The sequence below is a fragment of the Anastrepha ludens genome, chromosome X (genome assembly GCF_028408465.1).
Source record: "Anastrepha ludens isolate Willacy chromosome X, idAnaLude1.1, whole genome shotgun sequence".
NCBI lineage: Eukaryota > Metazoa > Arthropoda > Insecta > Diptera > Tephritidae > Anastrepha > Anastrepha ludens.
The window spans coordinates 86,936,028-86,950,863 of NC_071503.1; the positions used below are offsets into that span (position 1 = coordinate 86,936,028).

Sequence of the window (14,836 nt, forward strand, 5' to 3'; positions counted from 1 at the left end):
CCCGTTCCCACTCTTCCCTTGAGGGTAGGAGGGTCTCGAACGTTGTTGTGGCAAGTATAGACGGAACTGTATAGTCCACCTGTCTGGGAAGCCCCAACGTGCCATCCCGGATTTTACCGTGGCCATAGTCTGCGTTTTACCACTTGCTTAAAGTGCTCAGCCTTATTGCTGCACTGCGCGCAATGTTCTTTGCCTGCAGGTCTACCGGAAGGAAGTTTAATATCACATATAGTGTCAATTTACTTTAATGTCAACTTTTTTAATGTTCACGCACTTCTCAAGGGCATTCCACCATATTGAAATACCGTAGTGCACAACCAGTGTATCATTCTGGGTTTCAAACCACATTTTTTCCCAATGAGCCTTACTTGAGCGTACTTTATCTGCGACTGTGAGCCGTCAATTCAGCTTCCTACTAGTACAAGTCCTAGATATTTGGCGTTTTCTGTTACCCTGAGGGGTTTTCCTCCTAAAAGTATTTGTTGAAGAGTAGGTATTTTATGTTTTCTGCTGAACAGTATCAAGTCCGTTTTTCCGGATTTACTTCTAGTCCTCGACTTTTGCACCATAACGATAGTCTGTTGAGAGCTCTTTGTTGAAGATCACACATAGTTGGAAGGTGTTTGCCAGAGATTGCTATTACAATATCGTCAGCATATGAAATTATCTTGCCTCCCATTTTTTCCAGTTCCTGAAGGAGATTATTGACGGTCAGTTTCCATAAAAGTGTGGAAATTACCCCACCCTGAGGTGTACCCCTGATCGGAAATTTCTTAATGGATGTTTCACTCAAATCTGCGCGTATCGTCCGCCCGACTAGCATTCGTTCTATGAGCGAGACGAGCGCTCTGTTTATTCCCATTTCCGTTACCGATTTGGTAATTGCTTCCGGGTGTACGTTATTGAAAGCACCCTCGATGTGCAGAAAGACAGCAAGAGTGTATTCCTTATAGTGAAGTGATTTCTCAATCGTGTCGACTAACGAGTGGAGTGCTGTCTCTACTGATTTGCCTTTGCCGTATGCATGTTGCTAATCTTCCCTTTGATGTGCCCATCAAGCAATCGCTCTAGCGTTGTTAACAGGAAGGATGATTGGCTAATCGGCCTGTAGTTATATATATAATTATAGTCGTACTGGCGAGTATAGGTGCAATCATACTAATTGTGTGTTGCAGGTCAGCGGGTATGATTCCATCTGGTCCCGGTGATTTATATGGTCTAAAACTGCCAATTGCAAATTTTATATTGTCCTCCGTTATAAAATCTATTGGAGGACCCTCATTGTGAACTATAGGATGAGTTCTAGTCTTCATTGCATAGACAGCCTGGAAAGTGTGTCTGCAGTAATAATTATAGTGTTTCTTCACTGTTAGTTGTCCAACTGCCGTCCTCTTTCATGATGTTGTTGTGGATCATTGATACGACTTTTCTGAGTCTGCTGGTCTCAGAAGTGCTTTCAATCTTTTGACAGAAGTCTCTCCAAGACGCAGTTTTTGCTGCCCTAATGGCATACTTAAATCTGCGTTGGTAGTCTTTGTATCCGACCCCCGAGTTGGTTCTTCACGCTTCATTATACTTCGTTCTGCATTCCCTTCTTAGGTCTGCTATGTCAGTGGACCACCACGTAGGTTTCGGTTCTCCTCTTTTCGTCCTCGGAGGACATGCTGCTTTCGCAGCACGTTGAAATGCTGAAGTCAGTTCATCAACAGTAGAGTCTAGTTGTAACTCGGACTTAATTTGGTGTGTCAAGCCATGGAGGTTACTGGCTACTATGTTTTCAAACATTCCCAGTTTGTGCGTCTGCGGTTCACGACCGGATTGCACAGTTTAGTTGGTAATACAATGCTGTACGTTAAGTACCTGTGGTCTGAGAAGGAGTTGTCTTTAGACACTCTCCAGTCTTTTATAATTTGTGCCCCCCATTCGTTAACACATGTAATGCCCAGAACTTTCCTTCTAGTATCTGTTACAAAGGTAGGGGTATCGCTTATATTACTAATATGAAGATTGTTACATATGATGAAGTCAAAAATGTACTCACCGCGTTCGTTGGTGTCTGTACTACCCCAGACATGATGATGAGCATTAGCATCTGCGCCCAGTATGAATGGAATACCACGACTCGCGGCTTCCTCGGCTGCACCTCTTCGGAGTGGTGACGGGGGTGGTTGCACTGCATCATGTGCCATGTAGGACGAGGCAAGCCACATTATCCTTCCGCAGGACTCCACTGATAGTATTGCGTTGTCCGCTTCGCTAAATTGCATCAATAAGAAAGCATTAATATGTTTTTTCACTAGTATACACGACCTGGGTTTACCTTTGTCGGTAAGATACACCAGTTTAAACTCATTGTTGCTCAACGCGCAAACCCGATCTTTTACGACCCATGGTTCTTGGATAAGCGCGACTTCCTCTTCTCTTTCAGCGAGACGGAGAATGAGTGAGGCTGAAGCCGCCTTACTGTGGTGGAGGTTGATCTGTACAACCCCCACCATCGCTGGAATACGTTGTGGGATGACAGCCAACCACGGTTTGGTCAGCGATCTCCTCGTCGGAAGAAGTGGGAATACACTGCTCATCCTCCAAAGCATCTGAGAGCTCGGAGTATTCCCCCATATCCTCTAGGGTGACCCCACGGAAGAGTTCGCCTACCATACCGGAATTGGATGCCACCTCGTCGTCCGTTTGGTTGTCTACCGTAACCGTCGTCTCGTCCGCAGATGACGTCATGTTTTCTGCGGAGCTGCCTTTACTGGCTACATCCTGTCTGTAGACATGGAGTGTCAGTGATTGGAAGCCGTAGTTGACCTTCCATTTGGTCATTGCTTCCAGGTGGTCATTGCTGGCAGTCTTTGTAGGGGGAACAACGCAAAGGCCTTCGTGGACTTAGTGCCGTAACTGCAAGACTGTCGGAAGTGCGGCTATTCCTCCCCGTGGTGGCCACTGGAAACAGGATACCCCAGCACGGTCATGTCTCTGTTGAGGTCCTGGCTAATATAGTCGGGCGGGAAGAGTAAACTTCCTTGGGTAAGTATAAATACCCAATCCAAGGTGAAACAGCATACGCCGAGGGATGCTTGGCTAGAGGGGGATCTAGTCGCTAGTATGCGGACTTGGGGCGCCCTGGCGAGGCCCCATTTCAAAAATGCCTTCCTGCGCTACCGGGGCACTGGCGCAGGTGACCGATATACCCCTTTACTCGTGGGAACAAAAATGAATACCAGCAAACAAAAACAAAAAAATGGCGGAAGCGGCCAAGAAGGCTTCAACCAAGAGGCTAACAAAAAACCTCAAAAAACAGAGGCGGTCACACCTCAACAGGAAGAGGCCACCAAGCCTCAAACTAATAAGGAGGAACGGCCCGCAGTTGTAGGCGTGAGAACTGTCGAGACGACTCCAAACACCGATGGCGAAGGGCCGAAAACGGAACAGCCAAAAAAGCTCAGTGGTGCGGGCAAGAGAAGACTTGCACACTTCCTAAAAAAAGGGCTAACCAGAGAAGAAGCATATGCTAAGGCTCTGGAGCCCATGTGCAAAAACACAGGAAGACCAACGACGGGGCCGAAACGACTAAGGTCGGTTGAGGACACACCACCCGAAGCAACAGCAAAAAAGCGGCCTAAAGATGATGGTCCGTCCACATCGAAAGACGCAGCTCTAAAGAGCAAAAAGTGGCAGCCCACTGCCACATACAAAGACGTAACAACAGGAGTCAGGTTGGCAGTACTTGCTAGGGACTACCCCAACACGGTACTGACAACCGAACAAATGAACTCTCTATCAATAAGGGCTGTTGCCGGCTGATGCTTATCTGATTACCAGGAAAGTGAGACTCCATCAACAAGCTGACTGTCTCACTTTTCCGCTCCGTGAAGGAGCCATCAGATTTCCTGAGTGACCCCAGCTTTGCCGTTGGGTCCCTTTTCAGGATCCTAACCAATTTCGCCGTGTCACTCAGAGATTCAATACCGCTGCAGAAATCCCTAAATGAGGCTTTTTTCGATTCCCGAATAAGCCTCTTGTAGTTCTTCTGAACATCACGGTATCGCTCCCAGTCCTCTGCAAGGTTAGTCTTGAGGGCCCGGTTTAGAAGATTTCTCGACTCACGCCTCAACATCTGGAGCTCTCGGTTCCACCACGGAACGGGAGTCCGGCTTGGGAGAGGTCGAATTGGACAGGCTGACTCAAAACAGTCGGTTAGGGCAGCGTTGAGTTTCTCAACAGCCGCCTCAATGGCCTGTTCTTTTCGAAGTCTTGGTGGCGCAACGTCAAGGTCCCGCAACGCCTCCCTAAACTTCTGCCAGTCTGTTTTTCTTGGGTTTCTAGAGGGCAGTGGCATTTGTGCCTCCTCGCCACACTGAAACTCAATGTACCTGTGGTCCGAGCACGAATCTTCGGCAAGGACTCTCCAGTTCTTGATTGATCACCCAAGTTTTGAGTTTGATAGGGTTAGATCAATCACCTCCTGTCTTCTAGCCGTTACAAACGTTGGCTGTGAGCCCTTGTTTTGTATGTCTAGGCAGGAGGACGCGATAAATTCGAATAGTCGAGAGCCCCGTCCATTGCACTTGCTGCTGCCCCAGATTGTATGCTGGGCATTAGCATCGCAACATAGGATGAGGCCCAGACTGCGCCGCTCACAGAACCTCACGAGACTAGTGGCCTTCCCGGGTGGTGGCAATTCCAGAGCATCGTAAGGAAAGTAAGCAGATGCAATCACAAACTTCGACCATCCGCGTCTACCTCTATAACACACCTCAGCCGCTACCAGGTCTTGGCAACAGAATTGCTCAAGACCCGTCACAGTGAGATGGGATGATACTATAAGACCGGTCCTAGGTCTGCTAGAACTCCTGTCATATAGTAACGTGACCCCTTTCAGCGCACTTAAGCCACAGAGACGGCCCCTAAAGACCCAGGGTGGGGTAATGTTCAGCTAAGCTTAATAACAGCGTAAGCAAAACAACATCAACAGAGGAACTAGAAGAGGCAGTAACAGAAATGACTGACTCAATCATGGCCTCATATCAAGACCGTTGTCCACGTAAAATGAAATCCTCCACGAAGAGGGTTCCGTGGTGGAAAGCAACGAGAAAACTATTCAACACTGCAAAGAAAACAAACAAATGGGACGAATATAGGAAATCCATAACTAACTATAACAAAGAACTAAGGAAATCCAAACGAAACTGTTGGAAAAACTTCTGCGAGGATCTAAAAGATACTCCAGCAACAGCTAGAATCCAAAAATCACTTTCCAAAGGTGACTCAAGTCCCATAGGCACACTAAAAGGTCCAAACGGAACTATTACCAACACATTCGTAGAAACACTAGAGCTTCTTCTAAAGACTCACTTCCCAGATTGTAAAAGTCATGACCCATCAATCGACAATAGTCTAGACATGGTAACTCACCATCAACGGAGATCGACGGTCTCATTTGTCAATAAAATCATAAATTTCGAAAGGGTAGAGTGGGCAATTAACTCCTTTAAACCCTTTAAATCACTAGGGCCGGATGGAATATTCCCAGCGCTTCTATCCAAAGGCACTGTGGAACTGATCCGAGTCATGGTGAAAATCTTCAGAGCTAGTCTAATATTGGAATACATTCCAAAGATATGGAGAAAAGTGAAGGTAATATTTATTCCTAAGGGAGGTAACAAACCCCCTGATTCTCCAAAATCTTACAGACCAATCAGTCTATCGTCGTTCATGTTAAAGACAATGGAAAAACTACTCGAATACCATCTAAGAGAAGAAGTAATCTTCAAAAAACCCCTTCATAAGCTGTAATTTGCTTACCAAAAAGGGAAATCCACAGTCACAGCACTGCACACACTCGTTGTCAATATAGAAAAGGCTCTAAATCAAAAAGAAATAGCCCTATGTTCCTTTATGGACATAGAGGGAGCCTTCGACAACGCAAATTACAAATCCATGGAAACAGCACTCGAAAAAAGAGGCGCAAACCCAATATTAACACACTGGATAAGCCAAATGCTTAATCAGAGGATTATTAAAGCCTCGTTAGGCCAAGCTGAACTTAATGTCACAACAGTAAAGGGATGTCCGCAAGGAGGAGTTCTTTCTCCACTGCTATGGTCCCTACTAGTTGATGACTTGGTGCAGCACCTAAACAATAAGGGATTTATAACCATTGGTTATGCAGATGACATATCTGTTATAATAAAAGGCAACCATGAAAGGACACTAACAGACTTAATGCAAAATGCCTTGAGCGCAACATGGGAATGGTGTAAAAAGGAGGGGCTGTCGATCAACCCTAACAAAACCACAATAATTCTCTTCACAAGAAAAAGAAAGTTAGAGTTTCCTGCATTGAAAATAAATGAAGCAGTGATAGAACTAAAGGAAGAGGTCAAATATCTAGGTTTAACCTTAGATAAAAAACTCACTTGGGAATCACATATAAATAATATAACAAAAAAAGCCACGAAATCCTTGTGGACAACCAAACAATTACTAGGGAGATCCTGGGGCCTCAGCCCTAGTATGGCCTTCTGGATATACACCCAAACGGTTAGACCAATCATACTGTATGGGGCACTAGTATGGTGGAGCAAATCTATCCAACAAACAGCGATAACCAAACTGGGAGAAGTACAAAGGCTTGCTTGCCTATGCATCACAGGGGCTATGAGAACTACCCCAACAGCTGGCATGGAAGCACTCCTTAATCTCCCACCACTTCATATAGCAATCCAAGAGGAAGCAGCTACGAAAGTAAATTTCAAATTGGGCAACCTCACCGGTCACCTAAATATCCTAAATAAAATCAAAAACACCATAAGCATGGCTCAAGTTTCAGACCACATTAACCCAACCCTCTGTTTCAGAAAAGGATACACAGTTACCTTTCCTAAGAGGATCGAGTGGAAAACAAACCCGAAACGGATGAATGATGATTCACAAAAATGGTACACTGATGGATCAAAAACACCTTATGGTGTAGGAGCAGGTGTAGTGGGGCCCAGAATCCACAAATCATACACTCTCACCAGGGACACCACTATCTTCCAAGCGGAACTATACGCAATAATGGAAGCAGTAAACATCATGCAACGCAGAAACCACAAGAGAGTAAAGATTAAAATACTCTCGGACAGCCAATCAGTTCTAAAAGCTTTAGATAGCTATACATACAACTCAAAAACCCTCTTAGAATGCCACAAGGCACTCAATAATCTGGCATCCAAAAACAATGTTTCATTAATTTGGGTACCGGGACATGAGGGATATGACGGCAACGAAAAGGCAGACTTTCAAGCCAAAAAAGGGGTAGATGAAAACTTCATCGGACCTAGTCCTATGTTCGGATTCAACAAAAACAACCTAAAACAAAAAGTAAAATACTGGGCCAAAACTCTATTAAATCAGCATTGGAACAATGTAGAGGGTCTTAGACACTCCAAAAAGTTCCTAAGTTTCAACGCTAAAAGAGCCAACATGGCCCTCACGTTAAACAAAAAGAGCATTCGCACTCTCACAGGCGCCCTCACGGGTCACTTCACCTGCAACAAACACTTACATAAATTAGGCATAACTAACACCAGCACCTGTAGATTCTGCTGCGAAGATGAGGAGTCTATGGAACATCTCATTATCGAATGTCCGGGGTTGACGCATTGAAGGAAAAGGTTTTTAAACAAGTTCATGCTTACAGATGAAGACCTTCAATCACTCCCTCAGAAGGAGCTGGTACAATTCATAAGCATACTTAACAGTCAATAGACAGCATAGGGTGCACAATAGATCAATATGGTCGCAGTGCTAAAGGGCCACACCTTAATCCTTTACAACCATTAACCATTAACCTTCCATTTCTGGTTGGTGAGTGGATCCAGTGTCTTCCCATTTAAGATGATCACCGCCAGCCTTCTCTTGCCATCCACTTCACCAATCTTTGCTACTTTCCAGTCGCTGGTTGGTCGCTCAGGGTTGCCTAGTTTTAGCAGTTCCAACACTTCCTCTGGGTCGGTGTGGAAGTCTGGTATCCAGGCTCTTGATCTTGGCCGATTAGGGACGTCTTCTCGGAGGACCACGTCGAGGCGGGCACCTGGCCAAGGCTCCCCTATGCGCTTTATTGCCAAAGTGTACAGGTCTACCGATCGCTGATCAGCGCACCTGATTAATTTGACGCGTGATTGAAACCAGCCCGCGTCCGAGCAGCTGGGTGGGGGACCTGTGTTTTCTCGCAGGATGTCTCTGTAGACTTTCCAGAGACTCCTGTTTATCACGTCCCAGTTTGCTTTTGTGATCGCACCGTCATGGGAACGGCGACCAATCACCGCTCCTATGTGGCTGTCTTTCGCTACTTCCGCAAAAGATTTCTTGATGGAGTTGGTTGTTTGAGTGTTGGACACCTTAGATCTTTTGGCGCGGCCGATGCCCCCTCACTCGATCTTTTGCGCTTCGCTTGCGCAGAATCCATTTTAGCCTTCTCCCGGTGTTCGGCTATGAAGGCTTCAGCCCACGCTTCGGAGTCTGACTGCTCCTCCGTCAGATCCTCAAATTTGGTATCCTTCAGTCTCTCCAGGATCCTGAAGGCTGAACGCTTGGTACGGTAGTACCTTTCTGAAACACTAATTTGCTTCCGGGGGTGGGTACTATCCGGGGCAGTGATTGTGTCAGAAGGGCGAGCTCCAGAAACCATTGGCTGAGCCATGTGGGCTGATGCGACCGACGTTGACATAGGTGTTTCTCCTTCTGGAGTTCCCGTGACACCTGGAGTGACGGAGACAGCAAGTTCGGCTTGTCTTAAGACAGGGCCGTCCTTGCTTCCCGAAAGTTTCTTTGCGAGGGGGGGTCTACTTCTGGCACCAGACGTTGAAGGAATGTCGTCACCAACTTGTCTTGAGACAGGGTTGGGGTGGTGACCAGTAGTAGCCCTCGCTGCCGTGGAGGCAGTCCCTGATGGGACGGAGTGAGAGCCGGGCCCTGGCTTAGTCACAGGCTTGGAACCATTCGTGTGTGTGGTCTTTCCTGTCGAAAGACCTGACCTTCCCGTAGGATTTGGTCTTGTTTTGATTGTGCCTTTATCCGAGGCTACGGTTTTTTTATGCATGATCAATTCATAATCGTCCGCGTTGCTCGACATGGCAAGCGTGGCGGACTAATCTCTTGAGGGGGGAAAGGGGAAACGTCGACCATGGCAGTCCCTTCTACCATGGCAAGGTCATTCTACCTCCTGAGGTGACCCTTCAGAAGAGCGCCGTTAAAATACAGCCGGATACCCCTGGCTGCAAACCATCCAGTGGGCACGGTAACGCATAACACCCTGGATTAGGGGGGAGTAAGGGAAGGATGAATGGCTAGCCAAACCCCTTATGGAGCTTCCCTCTTAGTTCGTGGTTAGTTAGATCTCATGATATGGGGGTTAAGGAGAGACCAAGGAGACCAACATGATGAGGATAGAAGTCTAACATCCATTGGAAGATTAATCAGCCACAACCAGTTGAAAATCATCTGTACTTAAAAATAAAATCAACACCAATAACAACACAACGTTAATAATTTTATATTTGAGTTTTAAGAAATATATTCTTACTTTAATAAAAACTAGGAACGTAAAAATAGAAAAAAAAGAAAGAAGAAACAATTTTTTTTAACAAAGAAATAAAATTAAAGAAACAAAACCAATTTTAAATACTATGGCTATTCCCAACAACCTAATAAGACCCCCTGACCTTAACAATCCTAACCCCGACCAAACCCCAAACCCATCAGTAGGCCCACAAAATTTTCAAATGAATGTCGAATTAGAGAATACGATAGTTTCCATTTGTGCGCAACAGTGTAGGAGTATTGTGCAATCTATAATAAGCCCAGACGCGGACATAAATTACGGAAATGACCAAACCATAGAGGAGAGATATAGGGAAAATTTAAACGACTTGGACAAAATTCCAGATATACTAAGAAGTTTGAGGGAATTTTATGGAAACCCCTCCGAATTTAACTCTTGGAAAAAAGTGTTGAAAGGGTATTACAAATCTACAACTCAATGAGGGGAAGTCCAAAATTCTATGGAATCCTAATCGTAATTAGCCTCTAGACTGGAATAGCATAGTAAGATGTTTTACCCTACATTACGCCGATAAACGTGACTTAGGCACACTGGAATACCAAATGACCTCACTTATCTAAGGAAGAAACACTATTCAAATTTTTTATCAACAAGTCTATTGGCACCTATCTTTGATACTAAACAAAATTGGCTGTATGGCAATGAGACAAGAATCTTTGCGACTTTTGACTCAGACATATCGAGAGAAAGCTCTCGATACTTTTATAAGAGGCTTAAACAGAGACCTACCGAGACTCCTAGGCATTCGTGAACCTTCAGATCTTCCACAAGCACTACATCTTTGCTTGAAGTTGGAAAACCAATATTATAGATCGGAATACGCGAAAAAACACCAAAACCATAAACATCGTCAGCAGCAACCACTTCCTTCAATGCGTAACTTAAACACACAAAATTATAGTAGACCATTTTACCTGGAATTAACGTTTCAACACTCTACCAAATATAATACCCCTAGGAACAGTATGCAAAAAATACATTTAAAACTCAACAGCCCTTCCCTTACCATAACCCGCAACAAGCGTTCCAACCGCATCAACAAATGCGACAACAATTCCAGTTTCAACCAACAAGACCGACAGAACCCAAACCCCAACGATCTGAACCTATGGAGATTGATCAGTCGGTACAAACAAGAAATATTAACTACCAAAGCAGGCCCCGTGAAATGATGCAACCCCAAGGCAAAATACCTGTATCAATGAATCGCGTTTCATCACCATTTAAACAGCAACGAAACTTTCACGTACAAACTAAACAGAACAATTTTGACAATATAATAGAATCTGAAGAATTTGAACCCGAAAATTACGAAGACAACTACTACCAGCAACTGCAAAATGAAGATATCGAAAAATACGTTGAATCCTTAGATCAACGGGATCAGCAATATCGAATTCCTACCCAAGATCTGACTGATATTCATTTTTTATGCTAACGTATTCTTCGCTCCCATATTTCGAGTGCAAGGCGAATAATGGTCTCGAAGAGTCAAAGAATCTTAGAAATTTTAATAGACACAGGGTCTAATAAAAATTATATTCAATCATCTCTCGTTAACCATCCTAAACAAAACGAAAAACTTTTTTTTGCCAACTCAGTTTTTGGCGACATTAAAATCACACATCATACATTCGCGAATCTGTTTAATTCACCCTATCATCCTATTAAATTGTGTATTTTACCCTCCTTAAAATCATTTCATGTTATTGTAGGCCATGACAGCTTGCCGAAATTAAATGCTATAATTCATATTAAGGAAAAATACATGTTAATAAATCACAAAATTAAAATTCACCAACAAATTTCCCAATCCGTAAACAAAATGAAATTTAGAACTAATCATATGGACGAGGTTCAAAAATCTCAATTAGAAGAAATTGTAAATAATCATCCCAATTTATTCAAAAACCCTCGGCCGCCGTAGCCGAATGGGTTGCTGGGTGATTACCATTCGGAATTCACAGAGAGAACGTTGGTTCGAATCTCGGTGAAACACCAAAATTAAGAAAAACATTTTTCTAATAGCGGTCGCCCCTCGGCAGCCAATGGCAAACCTCCGAGTGTATTTCTGCCATGAAAAAGCTCCTCATAAAATATCTGCAGTTCGGAGTCGGCTTGAAACTGTAGGTCCCTCCATTTGGGGAACAACATCAAGACGCATACCATAAATCGGAGGAGGAGCTCGGCCAAACACCCGAAAAAAGGGTGTCCGCGCCAATTATATATATATATAATAAAAAACGTACATTTACTTCTCGAATCAAAGTAGAGATTCCAACTACATCTGACTCACCGATATATTGCAAATCATATCCTTATCCAATGGCACTTAAAAACGAAGTTGAAAAACAAATAAATGAACTTTTAAGCGATGTTATAATCAGGCTGGATTGTCCCGAAAAAAATGTACGCATCCGGCGAAAAAAAATTCAAAATGGTCATCGATTACAGAAAGCTGAACGCGGTCATCGTAGCCGATAGATACCCTATCCCTGAAATTAATGAAGTTCTCGCAAATTTAGGGGAAAAAAGTACTTTTCAGTGGTAGACCTTCAAAGAGGTTTCCACCAATTTCCTCTAAAAGAATGCGACTTAGAAAAACAGCATTCTCAGTCAATAACGGAAAATTTGAATTCGTCCGACTTCCATTCGGATTAAAAAACTCGCCATCAATTTTCCAACGTACCTGGACGATGTTTTAAGGGATCACATAGGTAAAATATGGTATGTCTACATAGATGGCATAATTATATTTTCCAAAACCGAAAAAGAGCATTTCGAATATCTGTACAAAGTATTTGAAATATTAAAATCCGTAAACTTCAAAATACATTTAGACAAGTGTGAATGTTTAAAAGCAGAATGTTGAGACGGCCAATTGAAAATATAAACTTCTGGACAGACTCCGAAATTGTTTTGCAGTGGATCAAAGCGCATCCATCTGTACTACAGACCTTTGTTGCAAACAGAGTGTCCGAAATCCAAGAGTTGACGGATAAAGCTACTTGGCGACATGTGCCAACTAAGCAAAATCCTGCGGATCAAGTGTCTCGGGGTTCTAACGTGAACGAATTGAATAATTCTATCTGGTTTAGCGCTCCACATTTCCTCCTAGAAACCCTGCGTTATGGCCAACAAACACCCACCTCCAGCTCTCTCCAGAAGACGAAGCATTAGAGAAGAAACGAAACGCAACAGTTTTAGTTGCTCAAGCAAATGAATCGCATCCAATTATGGAACTCACCAAAAGAGTATATTCTCATCAAAAACTGCTTCGAATTGTCGCTTACATATTAAGATGGATAAAACGCATTAGAAACCCATCTGCGACATTCACACAAATACTGACGGCCGAGGATATTAAATTAATGCCCGAATTCTGTAAGCAGTCTCAAGTCACTAATTGAGACTTTTCGTGGTGAAATTTGATTTTGAGACTAGTTGGTATTCAGTAAGCAATCTCACGTCATTAGTCTCAAAAAAAGTCACTAATTAGTGATCTACTTCTGAGCAACTCACAAAACGAAAAATATGGAAGAGGAATTAATTATTTTATATATATTGCAAAAAAAACGCGAAAATGAAGCGAAGTAATATGTTTTGGGTAAAAATTTCTTAAGAACACGAATAATTGTGTATTTATTGACGTTTTAGAAACATGCGTAGACGGATTCTGGCAAGTTTACGCAGCACGGAAGACCCATTCCTTCTGGAAGAATACGTTTTCAGGAGGTTTTTAAGATTCCCGAAATCCTTCTGCTGGGAACTTATTCAAGATCTCAAACCACTTGACAAGTTTGAGCGGAATTCGAGAATTCCATTTGAACTTCGGGTGGGCTTGATATATTAATAAAAATATATAGGTAGGCATTACAACATATGACTTTCAGTTTGTTTCAGTACTATATTTTCTGGCAAATGGCTCCTACCAAAGCGTTATTGGAAACTGCCACTTCTCGGCAATGAGTCAACCAAGCGTGTCGAGATGTATTGAGCAAATTTGCAAGATGGTAGTGGAACACAAACACTTTGAAATTAGTTTTCCCAATGAGGCGGAGCATTACAACAGCATAAAGAGGGGGTAAGTTTTAAACATGGTACAAAATATGCATTTGCACCATTTCAACGGCTTAAAATGTGCAGCTTTCATAACAAATTCGGAATAAAAGGCGTCATAGGTGCTATTGACTGCACACATATTGCAATACTTTCCCCGCAATCTTTAATTGCTGGAGTAGTACCTCATGAGTATATGAATCGCAAGGGATACTACAGCATTAATGTTGAAGCCGTGAGTTTATAAAAAATAAATACTGGTTTATCAACATTTTGTAATGTTTATAACTAATAACCCCATTCCTAGATTTGCAACGACGAACTAATTTTTCAAAACGTCAATGCACGATTCCCAGGATCTTGTTGGGGCATTTAAATGGCTTTTAGGTGATTCAGGTTATCCTTTGGAGCCATGGCTTCTAACACCAATAGCAACACCTTCTTCCGCTAGCGAAGAGATTTTCAATAAAACACATATAAAAGCAAGGAACACAATTGAACGTGCCTTTGGAGTCCTGAAATCACGATTTCGGTGTCTATCCAAAGAGCGCGTTCTTAGATATTCGCACAAAAATGCGGCAGCTATCATCTATACATGTGTAATATTCCACAATATGCTGCAAAAACGTGGCATATTCACTGATGAGGCCATGCCACCAGAAGACCCATCGAATGATGAAAATAGTGAACCAATAAGGTCAACAGAATATTATTCTGAAGGCAGAAGGGCGAGGCAAAATTGCATGAACGTACTTACACTGTAAAACTTTTGAAAAAAATAAAATTCATGAATTATAACATAACATATATAAACTTTATTTTATTTATTATTATAATCTTTATTGACAACGGCTTGCGATAAAGCTAGAATAGCATTGGCCACGTTGTTCATGGAGTCACAAAACTGTTCCATGCAGTTAAGACTTCGCTCTCTAAACTTTCTTTCTTCCTCGTTCCTTTCGTTCATGGATTTAATCATTTTTTTGATTAACTCATCCGAATCGGTTTTGCGGCGACGTGAAGGTCGTGGACTGTTAACTGATTCGTCGGTTGAATCCACAGAAGGAGTCACGGGGTCGTTTGTAATTACTATTTCGCTCTGAAAAATTAAAAAGTAGTTAAGTTATTAATGTGCAAATTTTTTCAATTCAAAAATGTTCATTT

At 43.0% G+C, this 14,836-nt stretch overlaps 1 protein-coding gene across 1 annotated transcript; it reads left to right on the top strand.

The window, feature by feature from the left end:
• Positions 1 to 13,274: 13,274 nt before the first annotated feature.
• On the top strand, positions 13,275 to 13,919 carry LOC128870322 (putative nuclease HARBI1). The gene is made up of 3 exons (XM_054112932.1): positions 13,275 to 13,448; positions 13,507 to 13,697; positions 13,760 to 13,919. Exons 1-3 carry the CDS (start codon positions 13,275 to 13,277, stop codon positions 13,917 to 13,919), a joined length of 525 nt encoding a protein of 174 aa, XP_053968907.1.
• Positions 13,920 to 14,836: the final 917 nt, after the last annotated feature.

What these genes read in the sequence shown, in the direction of transcription:
- LOC128870322 (XM_054112932.1), top strand. Translation starts at nt 13,275, where the DNA reads ATGCGTAGACGGATTCTGGCAAGTTTACGCAGCACGGAAGACCCATTC. An exon ending in GAATTCCATTTGAACTTCGG is followed by an intron (nt 13,449 to 13,506) that starts GTGGGCTTGATA and finishes TATGACTTTCAG; the next exon opens with TTTGTTTCAGTACTATATTT. An exon ending in TACAACAGCATAAAGAGGGG is followed by an intron (nt 13,698 to 13,759) that starts GTAAGTTTTAAA and finishes TAAAATGTGCAG; the next exon opens with CTTTCATAACAAATTCGGAA.